Source organism: Quercus robur, chromosome 4 (genome assembly GCF_932294415.1).
Source record: "Quercus robur chromosome 4, dhQueRobu3.1, whole genome shotgun sequence".
Classification (NCBI taxonomy): domain Eukaryota; kingdom Viridiplantae; phylum Streptophyta; class Magnoliopsida; order Fagales; family Fagaceae; genus Quercus; species Quercus robur.
This window is the reverse complement of record NC_065537.1, coordinates 54,055,900-54,073,626: the sequence shown is the minus strand read 5'-3', so window position 1 is coordinate 54,073,626 and position 17,727 is coordinate 54,055,900. Positions and strand designations below refer to the sequence as shown.

General features: G+C 33.4%; 2 protein-coding genes across 2 annotated transcripts; one reads left to right on the top strand and one right to left on the bottom strand.

Annotated features, from left to right (window-relative positions):
• The first annotated feature begins 852 nt into the window (after nucleotides 1-852).
• LOC126722999 (vesicle-associated protein 1-2-like) lies at nucleotides 853-8,663 on the top strand. Its single transcript, XM_050426173.1, has 8 exons — nucleotides 853-1,036; nucleotides 1,218-1,288; nucleotides 1,444-1,525; nucleotides 1,699-1,814; nucleotides 1,938-2,102; nucleotides 2,233-2,286; nucleotides 6,806-6,883; nucleotides 8,278-8,663. Exons 1-8 carry the CDS (start codon nucleotides 985-987, stop codon nucleotides 8,389-8,391), a joined length of 732 nt encoding a protein of 243 aa, XP_050282130.1. The 5' UTR covers nucleotides 853-984; the 3' UTR covers nucleotides 8,392-8,663.
• Nucleotides 8,664-13,880: 5,217 nt separating this feature from the next.
• LOC126722998 (uncharacterized) lies at nucleotides 13,881-17,280 on the bottom strand. Its single transcript, XM_050426172.1, has 7 exons — nucleotides 16,773-17,280; nucleotides 15,836-15,931; nucleotides 15,520-15,681; nucleotides 15,346-15,406; nucleotides 14,818-14,942; nucleotides 14,315-14,427; nucleotides 13,881-14,202 (listed from the first exon to the last, which is right to left on the bottom strand). Exons 1-6 carry the CDS (start codon nucleotides 17,169-17,171, stop codon nucleotides 14,359-14,361), a joined length of 912 nt encoding a protein of 303 aa, XP_050282129.1. The 5' UTR covers nucleotides 17,172-17,280; the 3' UTR covers nucleotides 13,881-14,202; nucleotides 14,315-14,358.
• Between the last annotated feature and the right edge of the window lie 447 nt (nucleotides 17,281-17,727).

Below are 17,727 nucleotides of genomic sequence, written 5' to 3'. Positions count from 1 at the left end.
ATTAAATGAGACAGATTTATTAAATTAAATACGTATTTTCATTGACTTTTAAAAATTAGAAATTGAAAACAGCCTTTTGCATATTTTCAGTTTCCTTCACAAATTGAGTTTTGAGAACAATTTTTGTTTTTTAGTCCATTTTGAGTTACCAAACAAGTTTTTTAGTTTCAAAAATAGAAAATTATTTTTAAAAACAAAAAATTAGAGAAAATACAGTTACCAAACAGATCATTAGTCAATTAGCTTGACAACAAGCTTGGACTTGTTTAATGAATATTAAAATAAAAAAAAAACAAAAAAAAAAACTAAATTTGATATGTAATATAATGTGGTGATAAGTTTAAACTTAACTCATGTTCGAAATAAAATTAAATAAAAATTTTCTTAATTTTTAATTCTTAGTTTTTTTTTTTATTTATTTGAGAAACACACATATGGAGAAGAGAGATGAGATAAAAGAATACACTTATACACCAACACCAAAACTGCATGCAACAGTTTACGTATCCAATTACTATCTTAATTCCTAAAAATAATTTTTATATTAAAAAAATATACATTTGTGCATGCTCTAGGTCGTTGGTTCCAATTAACTTAAATGATAAAATCTCTTGAATTGACACCATAAATTAAAACTATCTCTAAAAATAAAAAAATAAAAATTCTAAATTCCCTTTTCCAAATATCTTATAAAAAAAAAACCAAAAAAAAAAAAGTCCAAAGTCAAACATCTCCCAAAAAAAAAAATTATTTGGTAAGAAAAAAATGAAGTGAAAAGACAAAAGAGCCCCCCATAATTGGAACCTGATGAAGCGTACAAAGGGGTACCGGTGGCAACAACGATCCCAGACCAAAGACAGACAAATACAGCACTGTCCCACGTAACGTTGTTGTTTTGCTTTTGCATCGTTCTCTCTCTCTCTCTTCATCACCGGTAAACCGCTTTCTATCTTTCTTCGGCGGTCTCTCTCCGATCGGCTCGGGATGAGTACCGGCGACCTTCTCAGCATCGAGCCTCAAGAGCTCCAATTCCCTTGTAAGCTTTCCCAAATTCAAATTTTCAATTTTTTTTTTCCTCTCTTTATTTTTGCTTTTACAAAGTAGAAAAAAAAAAAAAATTCTGCTTTCAGATCCGTGCTTTTTGTTTTCTGTGTTTCTAATTGTTTCCTTTTGTTTTTGTTTCATGAACAAAAATAATAATTATTATTATTACAAAGTTGAGCCGAGGAAGCAGATCTCATGCTCTTTGCAGCTGTTCAATAAGACCGATAACTATGTGGCTTTCAAGGTACTACACTAATACTACTTCATAATTCACTTTCGAATTTCCAATTTTTGTACACCTTTTGTGGTTTTGAAGTGGGTTTTTTGTTATTTGTGTTCTGGGTAATTTGTAATATTGATTTGTGTGAAAATTTGGATATGGGTTTGTTTGATATATAGGTGAAGACTACAAATCCAAAGAAGTACTGTGTGAGACCCAACACTGGAATTGTGATGCCCAAGTCTTCCTGTGATGTTACAGGTCTCTCTCTCTCTCTAATAATTACTTGAATTTTGTGCTTAATACATGTTATTTTTTAATTAGTTTATGCTTAGTCATAGTTTCTCTTTTATTAATTTTCAGCTTTAGAACTATTGTTGTCACCAATATTATGTGCTTGAGTGATGTATCTTTGAAATTCATATATGATGCAGTTACAATGCAAGCTCAAAAGGAGGTACCGCCGGATATGCAATGCAGGGACAAGTTCTTGCTCCAAAGCGTGGTGGCGAGTCCCGGAGCTGCTGCAAAAGATATAACCCCAGAAATGGTACTAATATAAAAAATGATACAATCTCTTATGTGGGTTTTTTCTTTGTTGGTTGTTGTAGTAGTTTAAAGTGGGAAAATATATAGATTAAGGAAATGGTTTTTTTTTGTTGCTGCCTTTTAGTTTAATAAGGAGTCAGGGCATCATGTCGAGGAGAGCAAATTAAGGGTTGTCTATGTTGCTCCCCCACGACCACCATCGCCAGTTCATGAAGGATCGGAAGAGGGGTCTTCGCCTAGGGCTTCAGTATCTGATAACGGGAACATTAATACTTCTGAATTTACAACTGTGAGTATTTGATGGATCAGCGCGTGAATTCAAAAAAGGGTTTAAGTTTTGTTTAAGAAAAAAAAGGTGTTTTTGTTTTAGTCATATTGTGTTTTAGTTTGATTTTGTATACATGTGATTGTGCTTGTAGGTGACATCACGAGCTTTCGCAGCACGACCAGAGCCTCAAGATAACTCATCCGAGGTTATTATACTCATCTTTTTCATTTTGAAATAGTTTGTATTTTCAGTAAGTGGTTGTCTGGTTGAATTTAGTGATCTGTTTGGTGGTTGGTCATAAATTAAACTAAGATTGTGTAATTATTTGAGTGGTTCACGCTTCCATTTGTTTATTTGGTACAGTTTAATAAGTGACACAATGTTTGACTTCTGAAAGCTAACAAGTCAACGTTTATTTAATCACAATCTTGGATTTGAGGAATTTTCTTTCACTAAACGGTCAATAAGTGGGAAAAATTCCATCTGGAGTTGTGAACTTTGTTATTCTTGAGTTGATTGACCTACAGTTAAACAAGCAAAAATAGGGTCCACTAAATTCAATATCTATTTGATTGCTAGAGAATTTAGGGAGAAAAAAAGGAAGAAGAGATATAGAGATCCTGATCTTAGATGCATGATTGTGTGGGAGCCGAGAAAACAGCAAACTTTCACTAACCTGAGTTTATGAAAAAAAGAATTGGTTTGGTTAAAATAAGTTTTAAAACACACTAAATTAATACTAAATTTTATTTTTGTTGTTGTTGCTTTTATTAGTTTTCTCATAAAATAAATGGAGATTATTTCTTTTCAATTTTTTAGAGAATTTATATTAATATACAAAATTCTTTGATATCCATCACTTTGTCATTTATAAGATATTCTTCAACCATGAACATTGGTCTTGTTTAGCTTATACCTGATAATTTCTATCTAGTGGACTGTTTCTTTGGGAAACTTTCATATATATGTTCTCTCTTTAGTTATGCATACATCTAAACACAAACACATACATTTTTCTTTAATCTCTAGCTTTGGGCTTTCTGGTATTGACTTCATCCTAAAGGCAAACAAAATAAGGAAGGATATAAATTCTTCTTTTTGGGAAAAATATGTTTCCTTCTAATTTTTGAAGTTAAAATATGCTTTATTGCTGCAGTGCAAAGAAAAACCAATAGTGTAGTTATTGATGTACTTAGTGTAAATTCCCAGCACCAAAGTCAAAGAGACTCTCCTTTAAATATTCCCCCCCCCCCCCCCCAGCGCCAAAAAAAAAAAACCAACCACCAATTGACACAGGACGGAAGACATTTTTTATAGTTCTTTCTATAAGCCCTTCTTTTCTATTGTAAACCAAAGGTGTGATATTTCTATAAAACAGCTTCTTAAAGCCTTCCTCTTGTTCTATTCATTTTCTGATGTGCAATATCTATAGTATGACAACTTCATCTGATGTTCCGGCTTTGCAGAGTCAATATAGTACAAATCTAAATTTTGTCTTAAGGGAAATTATTGGGATTGTTGTAGACTGTCTTATGCTTCACATTCTTGTTAATTGCTAGTTTGTGTATCTAAAATAGTTTTTTTTTTTGATAAGTAATAAAAATTCATTGATATCAAAAAGAGAAAGACACCCAAGTACACTGGGGGTATACAGGGGAGAACAAATCAAAAACGAACATTACAAAAATCAAGAAAATCCAAAATAGAAGAAAACTGATGGTTTCTCCACATAGAGAACCAATCAAGTAAGGTTCTAAAGAAAAGAAGCTTGAGATCGGGCATGGAACGCTCATTGTCTTCAAAACACCTACTATTTCTCTCCTTCCAAATACACCACATCAAACAGTGAGGAACAACCATCCAAATATCTCCATTACGATGGCGGCCAAAACGACCTTGCCAGCAAGCCAAAAGCCCAACAACAGAAAATGGCATAACCCAGCAAACTCCAAATAACCCAAAAACCATATCCCACAACTCCGAAGCAACCGGGCAATGAAGGAAAAGATGGTCAATAGTTTCACTATTACACTTGCACATATAACACCAATCCACAATGCAAACCTTTCTTTTCCTTAAGTTATCAATTGTCAGGCATTTCCCCAAGGCTGCTGTCCATACAAAGAAAGCCACTCTAGAGGGTATTTTTTGCTTCCAAATGCTTTTCCAAGGGAAAAACTGCTCACTATGGCCAACTAGAAGATGGTAATAAGCACTGACCGTGAACCCCTTACTCTTACAAGGCAGCCAACATCTCTTATCTTCCCCGTTCCCCCTTACAGGAGTGCAATAAATGGAATTGATGAAGCTTCTGAAGGCTTCCAATTCACGATTATGCACCTCCCTACAAAACTGAAAATCCCAATGGAGGACTCCATTGGTGAACCTCATTAGATCCGCCACACTTGCCTCTTTGTTACAACAAATCCTATATAAATCAGGATAGTGGTCTGCGAGAGGAGAAGATCCACACCAACGATCTAGCCAAAACTGCACTTTTGATCCATCTCCAATTTCATACATAATGAACCGAGATAAAGAATGCCACCCCCTTCTAATATTTTTCCACAAACTAACTCCATAAGGACCAGAGAAAGAGCTAGAACACCAACCACCCCAATCACAACCATACTTCACCTCTATCACTTGACGCCATAGAGCATCCCTCTCTTGCCCAAATCTCCATAACCACTTCCCTAATAAAGCTACATTGAAGGTTCTCAGGTTCCTAATCCCCAACCCACCTGAAGAAAGCGGAGTACACACTGAAGACCAATTAACCAAATGAAATTTGGGCTCATCTCCTAGGCCACCCCATAAAAAGTCCCGCTGAAGTCTAGCAATTCGGTTAGCCACAGAAGCAGGAATAGGGAATAAAGAAAGAAAATAAGTAGGGAGATTAGAAAGAGTACTTTTAATTAAAGTGACTCTACCTCCCTTGGATAAGTATGATTTTTTCCAACTTGCTAATTTTCTTTCCATCTTCTCTAGAATAAGATTCCAAATAGACTTGTCCTTAAATTTTGCCCCCAAAGGAAGACCCAAATATTTCATTGGGAGCGACCCTTGCTTGCAGCCTAAGACAGCCACCAAAAGATCCATGTTATGAACTTCCCCCACAGCCACTAGTTCAGACTTATCCAAATTTACCTTCAGACCAGACACAGCCTCAAACCAAATGAGCACCATACGGAGAATCAAAATTTGATCAATATTAGCATCACAAAAAATCAGAGTATCATCAGCGAAAAGGAGATGGGAAACCATCAAAGATCTTCCAGAAGAAGCACCTACACTAAAACCTGACAAACGGCCTTCATGGACAGCCTTATCTAAAATAGTTAACGACATCGAAAGCCTTTTTATTAATTTTTTTAATAGCTTTTTAATGTTATTATACAATGACTGATAAACGTCTTGAAGCTAATCTATGAATTGCAATTTACATATTTATATGCCGGCATATGTACATACATATATATATATCATTAAATCTTATGAATATCTATGTATGTTTATAAACATTGTCAGGAAAAACTCAGTCCAGGGCAGCTGACGATATTAAATCTGACCATATATTTGTCATCATTAATTTCATTAGTTATACCCCTTATGATTGGTGTAGTTGAGGGAAATATTCTTTCTTTCTCGATAAGAACTTTTTTTTTGGGGGGATAAGTTCTTGCTCAATAGGAACTTGAACATTGGTTATCTCCCTCTGAGACTTCCTCCAATGTCCAATGTGAGAAATGCATTACGTGAAATGAGGAAATTACTTCCTGGATTTAGTTTGAATAGGACAATAAATCCTCAAATAACGTCAAATCTCCTTGCTTCTCGCATCATTTTCAAGCATTCATTCCCCCTTTACAGACCATATTCTCCCTTTACCTTGTTATCTTGTTTTAAATATACCTACTTGTCAAAAAATCTTGTTTTTAATATACCTAATTTCCTATTTTAAGTGACCTTATGCCTAATTTCTATCTTAAGTCAGGTGGCAGTTCAAATCCCTCTTCTTCTTGTTCCACCTGACCACTTGTATTCAGCTTATCGATGTCGTTGTAAGCCACTTTTACCAGTCAGGTCCACTTAACCAGTTATTCATGGCCTGGCCGGTTATTTAAGTAAGCCAGCTGGGCAGTTTATGTCATACTTTATTCATTGAACAATGACTCCAACCCATTGAATCAGCTTACATGACCATATAGAGGAAATCTGCTATCATACTGAGAATCTCTTAGGCATTTAACTGATTTACACCATCCATTGGCTCCTTTTAAGATTTTGCTTAATCATTAAATTTGAGTGAACTTGCTGCCACCAGCAGCAGTCTGTAATTGTTTTCCAATTCTGCATTTTGGATCCAAAAGACTAATTGCAACATGCATTTTGCTTGAAATGAAAATTAAAAAAATTTGGAATATAACAAGAAGAAATTGAGCTTGTAATGCCATGAAAGCATGTCTTCTTGGATTTTTTTCTTTCCTTAAAGTTTTGGCCACTAATGAAAGGGCCTTCTTTCAACATGTCAATGAAACTTGACTGTTATTTTAACTTGTATGGGCAGTACTTTTAGCTATCCATTTAGAAATTAGCTATTTATTAACATTTACTAGACTGGTGTACTAGAGGTTGTTTCTTAATTATGGAGAACTTGGTGGATCAATTTCTAGGATATTGATTGTACTTCTTGGTACTTATGTTTATATTTGTAATTCCAGACAAAGGCTCTCATTTCAAAGCTGACCGAGGAGAAAAGTTCTGCTGTTCAGCAAAATAACAAGCTTCAGCAAGAACTGGTAATGGATTTTGTATTTCAAATGATTTCATTTTTGTTATTGAAACGCTTCTGAAGCAAATTTGTATTTTCTAGATATATGCTTAGTGAAAGAGATAACAGGCACAAGACAAGCTGAAACAAGTCATTTGAATTAATGTTTAACCATAAACAAAGCCCATAACTAAATTTTCCTTTGGTATGGCTTAAATTTTGTGGCTTATCTGGCTTATTTTTTGAAGTGGGGATTGAATAAACTGTACCTGGGAAAAAATGATACTATAAAAGTTTGTACTTGATAAGCCAAATAGACTGACTTTAAGCTAGAACAGATGCTAATACTTATAACTTCTGTTTTGAGTTCTCTTGCTCCAATTTTTGGAAAAAATCAACATATATATTAGTCTTATTAGTTGACTTAATATACCCTGTTGTGATGAATTGGGAGAATTTATTTGGTGTTTAAATGCTTCTGAAAATAACTGATTTATGATTTTATTTATTGTTATAACAAACAGAATTAGAGTTCCTTTCAGATCATCTACTGGTAATAATCTAGAAAAGCATAGGTATAATTTGAACTACTGCTGAATTTCTGCATGCAAGCCATTCATCAAATCCAGTATTTCTTCACACTCTTTGTTACATGCTAGAAAGTTTTTATCAGATAAAATATTCCCAAGTTGTGAAATTCTTTAAATTTGAATTAGAGAATACTGCTGAGGGCTGATTTGAGTGATTTTCTTGAAATTATTGTTAGAAACTCCCTGTGTACTGGAGCAGTTGTATTATGGCTCTTCCTAGTTTATCTTTGCTTGGGAAAGGGAGGGAGAGAGAGAACCTAGCAGTCTCGTCAAATATACGAAGTCTTTTCAAAGGTGTTACATTTGTTTGGGGTGGGTGGGTGGGTGGGGGGAGTTTAAAGAAAATTTACTTTTATTTGCATCTCGTCTGTTTTTTTAGAGGATATAGTGGGAGATTTAGGAGATACTAGCATACAATGAGTAATCTATACTCAGTTTCCTTCACAATGAAAAGCGAGCAATTAATGCAACTTTGAAAGTTGAAAATTATTCCATGTTTTTGTATGTTGCTCAGATAAAAATGGTCTCGAATGTTGTATTTTCATCCAATTAGAGGGACATCTTATTTATGCAGTAACAGTGGCAAATTGTGAGTTCTGACCCATAATAACTAAGGGGTCATCCAGTAAGCAATCACAGACATATTGTAAACCTAGATAAGTAGATGGTCAAAGTAACAATAACCTTATAATTGCAAATCTTATGCATAGTAGTTGTATACATTCTAGTTTAGTGCCAGGTTGATGTGGCAGCACAATATTGATACTGATTACCATGCAAGAAATTATTGCAACCTTATTAAAGGATAGGACTGACTTTGATACTTGTGCAGGAGCTCTTGAGGCGTGAAGCCAACAAAAGCCGCGGTGGTGGTATCCCACTTATATTTGTGCTTCTTGTCGGCTTGATTGGCATCATTTTGGGGTATTTTCTGAAGAAGACATGACGAAATTGAGTTTATCTTTTATTCCTTTTCTGTTAGCCCATGAAGTGAGAAACAAAATGTAGAAAGCCAGAAAAAAACCAGATGTGTGACTGATTAGCATAAGCTCTTGTTTGTTGTATTTACCAACCTGTGTTGACACTAGGAGTATTTGAAATTTGTGGTCGGTCAGGGGGAACTTTTGTTCATTGTATTAGCAGTTTCTGAGGTTAGAGAACATGGTTAAGGGGTTTTATCGGTTTTTTAATTGCCCTAGTAAAACTCCAAATTATTCATTGTGTGGCCCTATTTTTCATGAATGTCTTTTCATGTTAACCTCCTCTTCCCTTTTCAATGTGTTGAATAACTAATGGTGTTTAACTGAGGTATTCAAGTAAAAACTAGTAGAATTTCCTTGTAATTGAGGTTTCATGAGGGAATACGTTGCATGATTGGTGGTTGGAAAAAGAGAGCTTCATTTTTAACATTTAATGTCGGGATAACGGTTCTGTTTTGGTTTTGGAGGGGTTTGTTTTTGTTCTTATTCTATTTGGAAATAATTTTTTTTTTTAGTTGCAATGGGTTTTAACTGTCCAAGGCTTGATCATGGGTGTTGAGTTAAGAATTTTTTATTTTTTTTATTTTTTAATAATTCAGTAGTTGGAGGAGGAAGGATTTAAATCCTAAACGCTTCTATTGAAACCTTCAACATTAGGAGGTGCCAGTAGAGTTAGGCAAAAACTGAATTAGGACTTAATTTAAGCTTTAACCCAAATTGACAAATGAAGCAAGTTGGGCCAAGTTAAAACCAGTTCATGGGAGGAGGCAATGCAAATTCTTATTTATATTGCTCTCTGAGTCAGGTTTTAGTGTCTTACCGATTGTCCAATCATAAAAAAATTTCCGAATCAAATGATATCTAGAAGGCTATGGCTAAAAATTGAATGATAATCAAGAGGCTACATTTCCAAGTCTTGTATCCCATTTCCACTTACCCTTACTGGGCCAAATGATGGAAATGATATAAATAAATCAGCATTGGGCTCATTCTTAGAGTTAACTTTACTGATTTAGGAGAAACTGCAGATGTTGAAGTCTTTTGCAGTCACAGCTTGGTACATTTGGACTCACCGGAACAATTCTCGGCTAAATGAATGTCTGATTCCTTTGGACAGAGTGGTTAAGTCGGCCTCAAACTATCTTCAACTCTTTCAACAAAGTCAAATCATTAAGCCGAAACTGAAGACATGTTCAAGTAAGAAAACTTATATTCCTCCTACGGATTCTTATAAAAGAAACTTCGATGGAGCTGTTTTTTAAGACACTTTCAAAGTTGGAATTGGCATGGTTATTTGAAACTCTGCTAGTGAGATTATTGCAGCTATGTCAGAGAAAATTCCAATGCCTCCCTCTATGGTTATACTGGAATCTCTAGCAGCTAGAAGAGATGTTTTATTTACACATGAAGTAGGAATTACTCAATCTTCTTTTTGAAGAGGATTTTGAGATTGTTATTAATTCCTTGTGATATGGGGATAAGCTTTCTCCTCTTTTGACCATTTACTTAGAGACATTTTATTTTTTGTTAGCTCATTGAAAAGTTTTTCTTTTTCCTATACTGTTAGGAAAGGTAATACTGCTCATACCTTAACCAGAAAAGCAAAATTATCTTTTCTGCTATTTGTTTGGATGAAGTCTATTTCTCCATTTATTTTCTATGGTTGCAGCTAATTTACTAGCTAATTAATAATATGCTCGATGTCTTTTTCCTCAAAAAAAGTAAGTGTTAATTTGAATATATCAAGTTGATGCATTATAAATTTATTAAATTATTAACAATTTATTACTTTTCAACAAATATCAACTTAATTTGAAAAATCAAGGAAAATAAGTCAAATAAAAATTTTCAGAAATTATGCATAAACCATATCATCAAAAACATAGATATTTGGAAAACCTTTTTAATTGTACAAAGGAAAGTAATAGAATTTAGTATTGTTGGAAGGTGATAGTTGTGAAAATATGTTTTCAATGTAATTAAAACTACAATGACTGAATTCAAAAGAAATTATGAAAAAAATTAGCATTTAACTATGGATCATCTAAATAATGAATAAACATATGTTTATAAATTCAAATTCTTTAATGGTGTCAAAGGACTAGTATGTTTTATTCATTAGAGCTAAAAAGGGAAAGTATGTATACATGATTCAAAAATTATGTTTTATGATCTAAAACACATAAACATAAATAAACAGTATCAATTTAATTAAAATATATATTAAAAAATGGCATATATGTATATTGTTTCTTAAATATTTGTCACTTGTTTTTCCTAATAAAAAAACTAGTTTGAGAAATTTTTTGCAATCTTATGCTTAGTATTTTAGTATGGTTATATTCTTAATAACCTGTTGGGTAAGATTCAAAAAAAAATTACCTGTCGGGTATGGGAACACATCAATTTATATCAATGGAAACATATTTCCTCCAATAACGACTATGAGGCTGTGTAACTACAATAACAACATATTCTTGCATACTGAAATTTCGATTATTGAAATATTTATTATAATTCAAGTTGTGCCTAAAATGGGAGGACTAATTAAGGATAGTCTATTAACTAGGAGAATAAGGGTTTAAGATATTGAAGAGTATTTTGCTTGATTTGGGACTAAAAAATCATAGCCACTTATACCAACTTGGGATAAAACTTGTGTAGCGATCAAGGAGACCATGACCACTCTCCCTTGGATTTTTTTCCTCAAAAAGTAGCATATATAATTCATAATTATTATTATCATTTAATCACATGATGTGACATAAGCTGCAACAATTGTAGGTTCAATAGTATACTTGGTCTTGAAATTACGGATTTGGGTGGTTACGATTTAGTAAAATTCAAACTCTATGCCAGTCTATTAAGTATTTTTGGCTAGATTGCAAACTTCAATTTGGAAGACTTGGTTGTAGGAAGATTTTAATTTGTTTTCTATCAACCTTGACAATGTAAAAACTTGTCACCTTATGAATTTTTAAATTATTATAGTTTTGGTGATCATGGATGTATTTTTGTGTTTTTTTTTTTAATTATTAGAGAAATTTTGTTTGTGTTTTTATAATTGTCATTTTCTTGACATTATTCCCAAGTTAAATCTTAAAAATTTTGGGAACAAAAATACTCTCCTTCGAAGAACCCCATTATTCTCAAGTTAAATCTTAAAATTTCCAAATGCAATTTAATTTTTTTTTTTGTCCCATGTATAAACATATGTCTATACATTTTGAAAATATGAACCCCATTTTCTTTACATTAGAGTGCCTAACAAACCAAAAAGCAAGAAACTATGTACATATGCACCATGATTTATAAATACCATGAGGGAGGGGATTTTGACAAAAGGATTTACAATAATCTATTTCCAGAACTAGAGGAACCTAGTGGTGTTGACAGTTGGACCTACAAGATAACAAGGTTCAAAGTTTTTGAGGTTGACTTGGCCCTTAGGTGGAGTGGAAGGAGTTGAAGAGTTTGGATAATTGCATATACTTTATTGATATTATGTTGATTCATAGGTCAATACCTAGTGGATATGGGCATATATTACATATCATCTACTATATATTATTATATTAATAAAGTTAAGCTTAGTCGTGGTTGCGTCAAGTGGATATATTGTTTAATTACCAAGTGGTTGCATTAATTTACAATAATTTTTTTAAAATAAAAAACAAAAGCTTAATCATTTCCATCAAATTTTCTTCCACTGTTTAATTTATTCTTTGGATAGACACAAAAACTTAATTGTTGATATCAACTTTTTCTTTCTTTCTTTTTATTTTTATTTTTTTTAATACAATATCTTTATCAACAAATTTAAGTGTTAATTTATCTAATTTTAAAATCTTCACTTGACACACGTGGAAAAGTTCAAGTTTTAAGAGTTTGAGGGGTTTTTTTTCCCCTTGAATTAAGAGTTTGAGTTTGAATTTAGTCTGAAGGAATATATTGCATGATTGGTGGTTAAATAAAGAGAGCTTCATTTTTAACCTTTAATGTGGGGAAAACGGTTTTCTGTTTTCGTTGAGGATGAATTTTTTTTTTTGTTTTGTTCTTATTCTATCTTAAGATGATTTTTTTTAGTTGAGATTTAGGTTTCAACTTTCCAAAGGCTTGATCATGGGTATTGAGTTAGGATTTTTTATTTTTTATTTTTCATTTTTTATAATTCAATAATTGGAGAATGGGAGATTTGAATTCTTCCATTGAAATCATTATGAAGTGTCAATTGAGTTACAAGAATTTTGGCAAGAATTGAGTTAGGACATGATTTGAGCTTTAACTAAAATCGACCAGTGGAGAAAGTTGGGTAAAGCTAAACCCAGTTCCAACTACTTGAACTTATAACGAGCCCTTATTTATGAGCAAGGTCATGTCAAGCTCAAGCTGAGTTTGATTACGGCCTTAGGAAATTGGGAGTGATTGAAATTTTTTTTGAATGCATCCAAGCATGGTTTTAAAAACCAAACCGGGCATAGAACCCTTTTTTTTTTAATTTCCGGTTCAACCTCGATTTTTGACTGGTTTTTGGGGCTTTTAACCAAACCAGATTGGCTCCCAGTTCCCAGTTGAACCGATCGGACTGACCGGTCCAATCCGGTTCTTAAAACAGTGATCCAGGCCATAAATTTCATGGGGTACAATGCAAATTCACACGTTTATATTGCTCTCTGCTTTAGGTTTTACCAGTTGTCCAATCATTAACTTCAACAAATTTGCCAAATCAAATGATATTGGGAAATGTTAACCAATGCCATAGAGCATTGATTTATGAACTATTTTTAAAAATATTTTATAGAAAAAGAATAGAACAATTAATTTTGTTTTATATTTCTTATGAAAGTGGTGTCAAAATTTTTCTAATATGGTTTATTAAAAATTGAAAACCAATGATGTTTAATAAGCTATGGCTAAAAATCGAATGATAATCAAGAGGCTACTTTTTCCAAGTCTTGTTTCATGCATCCGATTTCCACTCACCCTCATTGGGCCAAATGATGGAAATGATCCAAATTGCTCATGGAAAAAACAGATTCCAGTCCACCGTGCTCCTAGAATTGGGATTTTTTTTTCCCCTAACTTGTAATGCTAGCAATTTTTTAGTCTTTTAACCCTGGCATTTTGAATGACAATTTATTTTTGTCTAATATGATGTTTTTCAAACACTTTCGAGCACCCCTCGGAGCTAATTGAATCTAATTAGACACATGGTTAACACATTGACTGATATTCTAGTCTTCGAATGTGTTTATTTATGTCTTTTTGTTTCAACTCATGCGCACAAATCGATGAATGAATGAGGCTGAGCAACATGCTGCACATGCATGTCATGGCAACTGATATCGATTCACAGCCAAATTCAATATGCATAATCATATAACTACTGGCCTTTATATATGTATGATCATCCTAGGTCCAATAACAAAGAAAGACAAATACTTCGGCAAAAATATGAGACAAATAAAGCACTTTACTATGAGCTAAAATCACTAGCTAATATTTACCAATAAATTCCTTCACTGGAAAAAATAACAAAAACCTGGAAAAATGATGAAATCATTGCTTATAAGTCATGGGGCCTCTTTTTCTTCATATTGGAACAGCCCTTGGCTCCTTAAAGGCAATGCACCAGACATGTAGCCTTTTCCACTTCACAAGGTAAACATATTATATATTCAAGGATGCATTCATTGCTTAGCTACAAAGTCAATCCAAAGAATCACAAACTTGTTTCTAGATATCAATGTGTTGCTGAGCTTGAAAAACCTACTTGCCTGTAGCAAAAGTGAAGAGGGAAAAAAGGTTATCTTAGTTTTTGGTAGGGAAAGAAAATAAACAGATCAATAAATCATCATATCACACATATTCGCCAAATCCTAACCATACCTCCAATTGATCTGTTCAATTAGATTGTCAATACTTAGAACCAGTCAAGAACTTTCAGGCCCTTTTATCATGTTGCATCTACCAACAATCTTTCGAAAATCTTCGAGACTTAGCTGCAATGAAATCAGTTACAGAAGTAGAGACTTAATTCAACAGAAGATTAAAATGTAATATATATATATATATATATTAGTATGAACATCATAAAATATAAATTGTGTCCTACAAACTGTACTTGCACCAATTAGCTCAAAGAATGTGTAGTAATCTACCGAACTTTAAATATATATTACTTATTTAAATGCGGTATCTTTCTTATTGTTCAATTTTGATGATATTAGTAAAATATTTTTCTTTAATATTCATTAATTTGTTTATCGCATGGGCATACTATTAGTATTCAGAAAAATTTTGAACACTTTTCATTGAAAACTACTTATCTTTTACTTATTCATATTAACTGGAGAGAGAGAGAGAGAGATCAAAGAGCAGCAGGAACGGACCTTCCCATCTCTGTCACTATCGAAGCAATGAATCATATCAGACAACTCCTGCTTAGTCCACATAAAATCATGAGCATTCGATACTCTTTCGATATCCCTCACAGTTATGCCCCCCTTCCATGTATCTGCATGCCAATACTCTCATCAGTGACCAAAAATCTCTTTAAGAAAACAATATAATACCACAAATAGGAATATTGCCTTTTTTGGCTGGTAAAGATTTGAAAGTAAGACCTAATCTGTCCAATTGAAATGAAATACGTCTAAACTAAATTAACAAAAATGAAATTACAGCATAAGTTAAAGAGACCTCATTTTTTCTAGTGTATAAAAACATATATTCAAATGTGAACCCTGCTCATTCCTGCATTTTTCAAAAATCAAAACATCTTTTAGTTATAGTTTTCCCTAAAGATCTTTATATAGTTCCTATTAATTGGTTCTTGAACCTGTATGCCAGATTCTCTCCATTTGTATCTCTTTCTACACACACACATGCACACACAAGACAGTGGCAGCAGAAATTACCATCAAACTGATAGAAGTTCAGAACAAGTTCATCTTCAGTCATTTGCACCCGACTAGCAAACTGCTCACCAGGAATATAAAGCAAATCATCAAAAAACAAGATGAGAGAACAAAGAATGGGAAAAAAGGAAAAATATCTGTGCATGGTAAAATAATTTTAAGCCCAAAACAAACCGATTTTTTTCTCTTCCTCTTTCCTGTATCTTCCTGTATTCGTGTATGTCCCTTCTTCTCATTAAGAGTAGCATTCACTACATCAGCTTCAGAGCATTTCGAAGGCCCACAATGGACCATGCCTGAAAGTCCTGCAGACTCTTGTAAGGAAAGAGCAATTGCCTGCATATTAATGCTAAAGAATTAGTATACTTCTTTCTGTCTAATAGCATAGGGCCATTCTCGCATTAGTTGTTTAATGGTCTACTGGAACAAATACTCGACCTAAAGCTGGCAATGGAAAAGAATATTTATTAAGGAATTCATTCAAACTTGCCTGCCTCACTGCATCATCATTATCAATGTAATCTGACTTGCTCAAACCCTTATGAGCAGGAACTTTCTTCTTAGGTTTTGCACCTTTATTCCTAACCTGGAGTAAAATGAAAGCAAAACAAGAGTATTCAGAAACTATGTCAAGGCAGTGCTCATGGCTATATATCTTAGATAATTACTGAAAACACATGCCAATTACAGCAGAGACACTGATAGAAACTCTCGTGTTCTAATAGATTGAAAGAGCCCTCAAAGCACTTTATACTAATTACTTTTCCTCGTAAAGGGTACTTCTATGAGGATTCATTCTCTGACTCTAAAGTGGTATTTAAGAACGTTTTAATCTAAAACTTGATTGAAATCTTTAGACAAATGAAAGCCATAAAATTCCAGAAAGGAACATTTTTTTCATTCAATTTCACAAACTGTGTCATCTATCACTAATCTTATCAGTATTATGGTTTCTTTTATTTTATTACCAAAGCACATCCATACTGAAAGCTCTAATTTTAAGTACCCAAAACTGTCTCTTAGGGAATGCAAGAACTAGTTATTTCTGTCCTTGGTTGATAAATATTAGCAGAATGCATTACAGTATCCATATTCATGATATCAACAACAACAAGCTTGGCATTTTTGTGACTAAATCGGCTTCACTTTCCCCCCATTAAATTCAACCATGTGATTGTATTGATCAATGCAACACAAAAGGTGTTATCTTCAATGTGGCTTTTGGTCAGTTCAGCTAGCTACATGGTTGAATTTAATTGGAGAACCTAAGTTACACCTAAAATATTGTAACCAAGTTTTGTCATTTTTATAAAAACTTATACGAACAAACTAGTTGGGAAATTACTAAGGTAGCAAGTTGAAACCTAAGAAAGAAGAAAACTTCAAAGTAAATTTCAAATACACGCACAGAGATTAGAGAGCCACACCTTTTTTCTACGTGACCCAGAAGAGTAATCTTCATCTTCATCACCATCTTTTTCCTCTTCGCTCGAAGAACTCAGTTCATCTTCCACCTCATCGGGTCTATAATCATCATCATCAACCTTCTCTTTCCCCTTCTTCTTGTTCTTGTTCTTGTTGTTGTTGTTGCTTACTTTTTGAGCAGAACCCAGCAACGAAGAAGCAAACTTGGGCAAGCCCAGAGCCTCCATTCTGGCCCTGTTCTCTGCAATTCTCGATAGCCTCTGTTTCTCGTACTCTGACACACCATTGTTGCTGGGTGTTTGTGGTTGTGGGTCCTCTGGTTCTGAGTCTGAGCCTGAATTTTCCGGGGTTTCTTCATTGTCTTCTTCGGACTCGGAACCTGAGCGGCTATGTTTTGGCATAATGGTTAATGGGGGGTTTCGGATTTAATTACAAATCTGAATTTTGTTTTGTACTTTAACTGGTCCTCAGGACGAAGTTCTAGGAATTTTCCTCGGCTCTAGTGTTTCTAACGTGATTTATGGGCCATTTGGTATAGGAATTTATGTATGTTTTCAGTGACACGTATTTTTATATATATATTTTAAAAAATACAAATAACATTATTGAAATAACCCTATCAAATGACCCTTATTTAATAGTATTGTCTTAAATATACGTTCCTTAAAAAAAATTAAAAATTATATATATATATATATATATATATACACACTATTTGAGGTTTACACATTTGTGCATTTAGAATTACTAATACGGTTGGGGTGTGATGAGGCTAGCTCTAATATTATGGACACTGGAATAGAATTGAAATCATATGTTTATATGTGAATTTGTTCATTTTTTGGAGTTAGTCTCATCACACTTCTAATTATATTAGTAGTTCTAAATGCATAATATAGTGGACAAACGTGTGAACTTCAAATTGGGATAAATAAAAAATTATGACTAAACCAAGCA

Bases quoted from the DNA above. Each gene is read 5' to 3' on its own strand.
- LOC126722999 (XM_050426173.1), top strand. From the start codon at position 985: ATGAGTACCGGCGACCTTCTCAGCATCGAGCCTCAAGAGCTCCAATTC. The intron at 2,103-2,232 runs GTGAGTATTTGA...TTGTGCTTGTAG, and splicing joins ATACTTCTGAATTTACAACT to GTGACATCACGAGCTTTCGC. The intron at 2,287-6,805 runs GTTATTATACTC...TTGTAATTCCAG, and splicing joins CTCAAGATAACTCATCCGAG to ACAAAGGCTCTCATTTCAAA.
- LOC126722998 (XM_050426172.1), bottom strand. From the start codon at position 17,171: ATGCCAAAACATAGCCGCTCAGGTTCCGAGTCCGAAGAAGACAATGAA. The intron at 15,682-15,835 runs GCAAGTTTGAAT...ATTAATATGCAG, and splicing joins ATGATGATGCAGTGAGGCAG to GCAATTGCTCTTTCCTTACA. The intron at 14,943-15,345 runs GTAATTTCTGCT...ATTGGCATGCAG, and splicing joins GAACTTCTATCAGTTTGATG to ATACATGGAAGGGGGGCATA.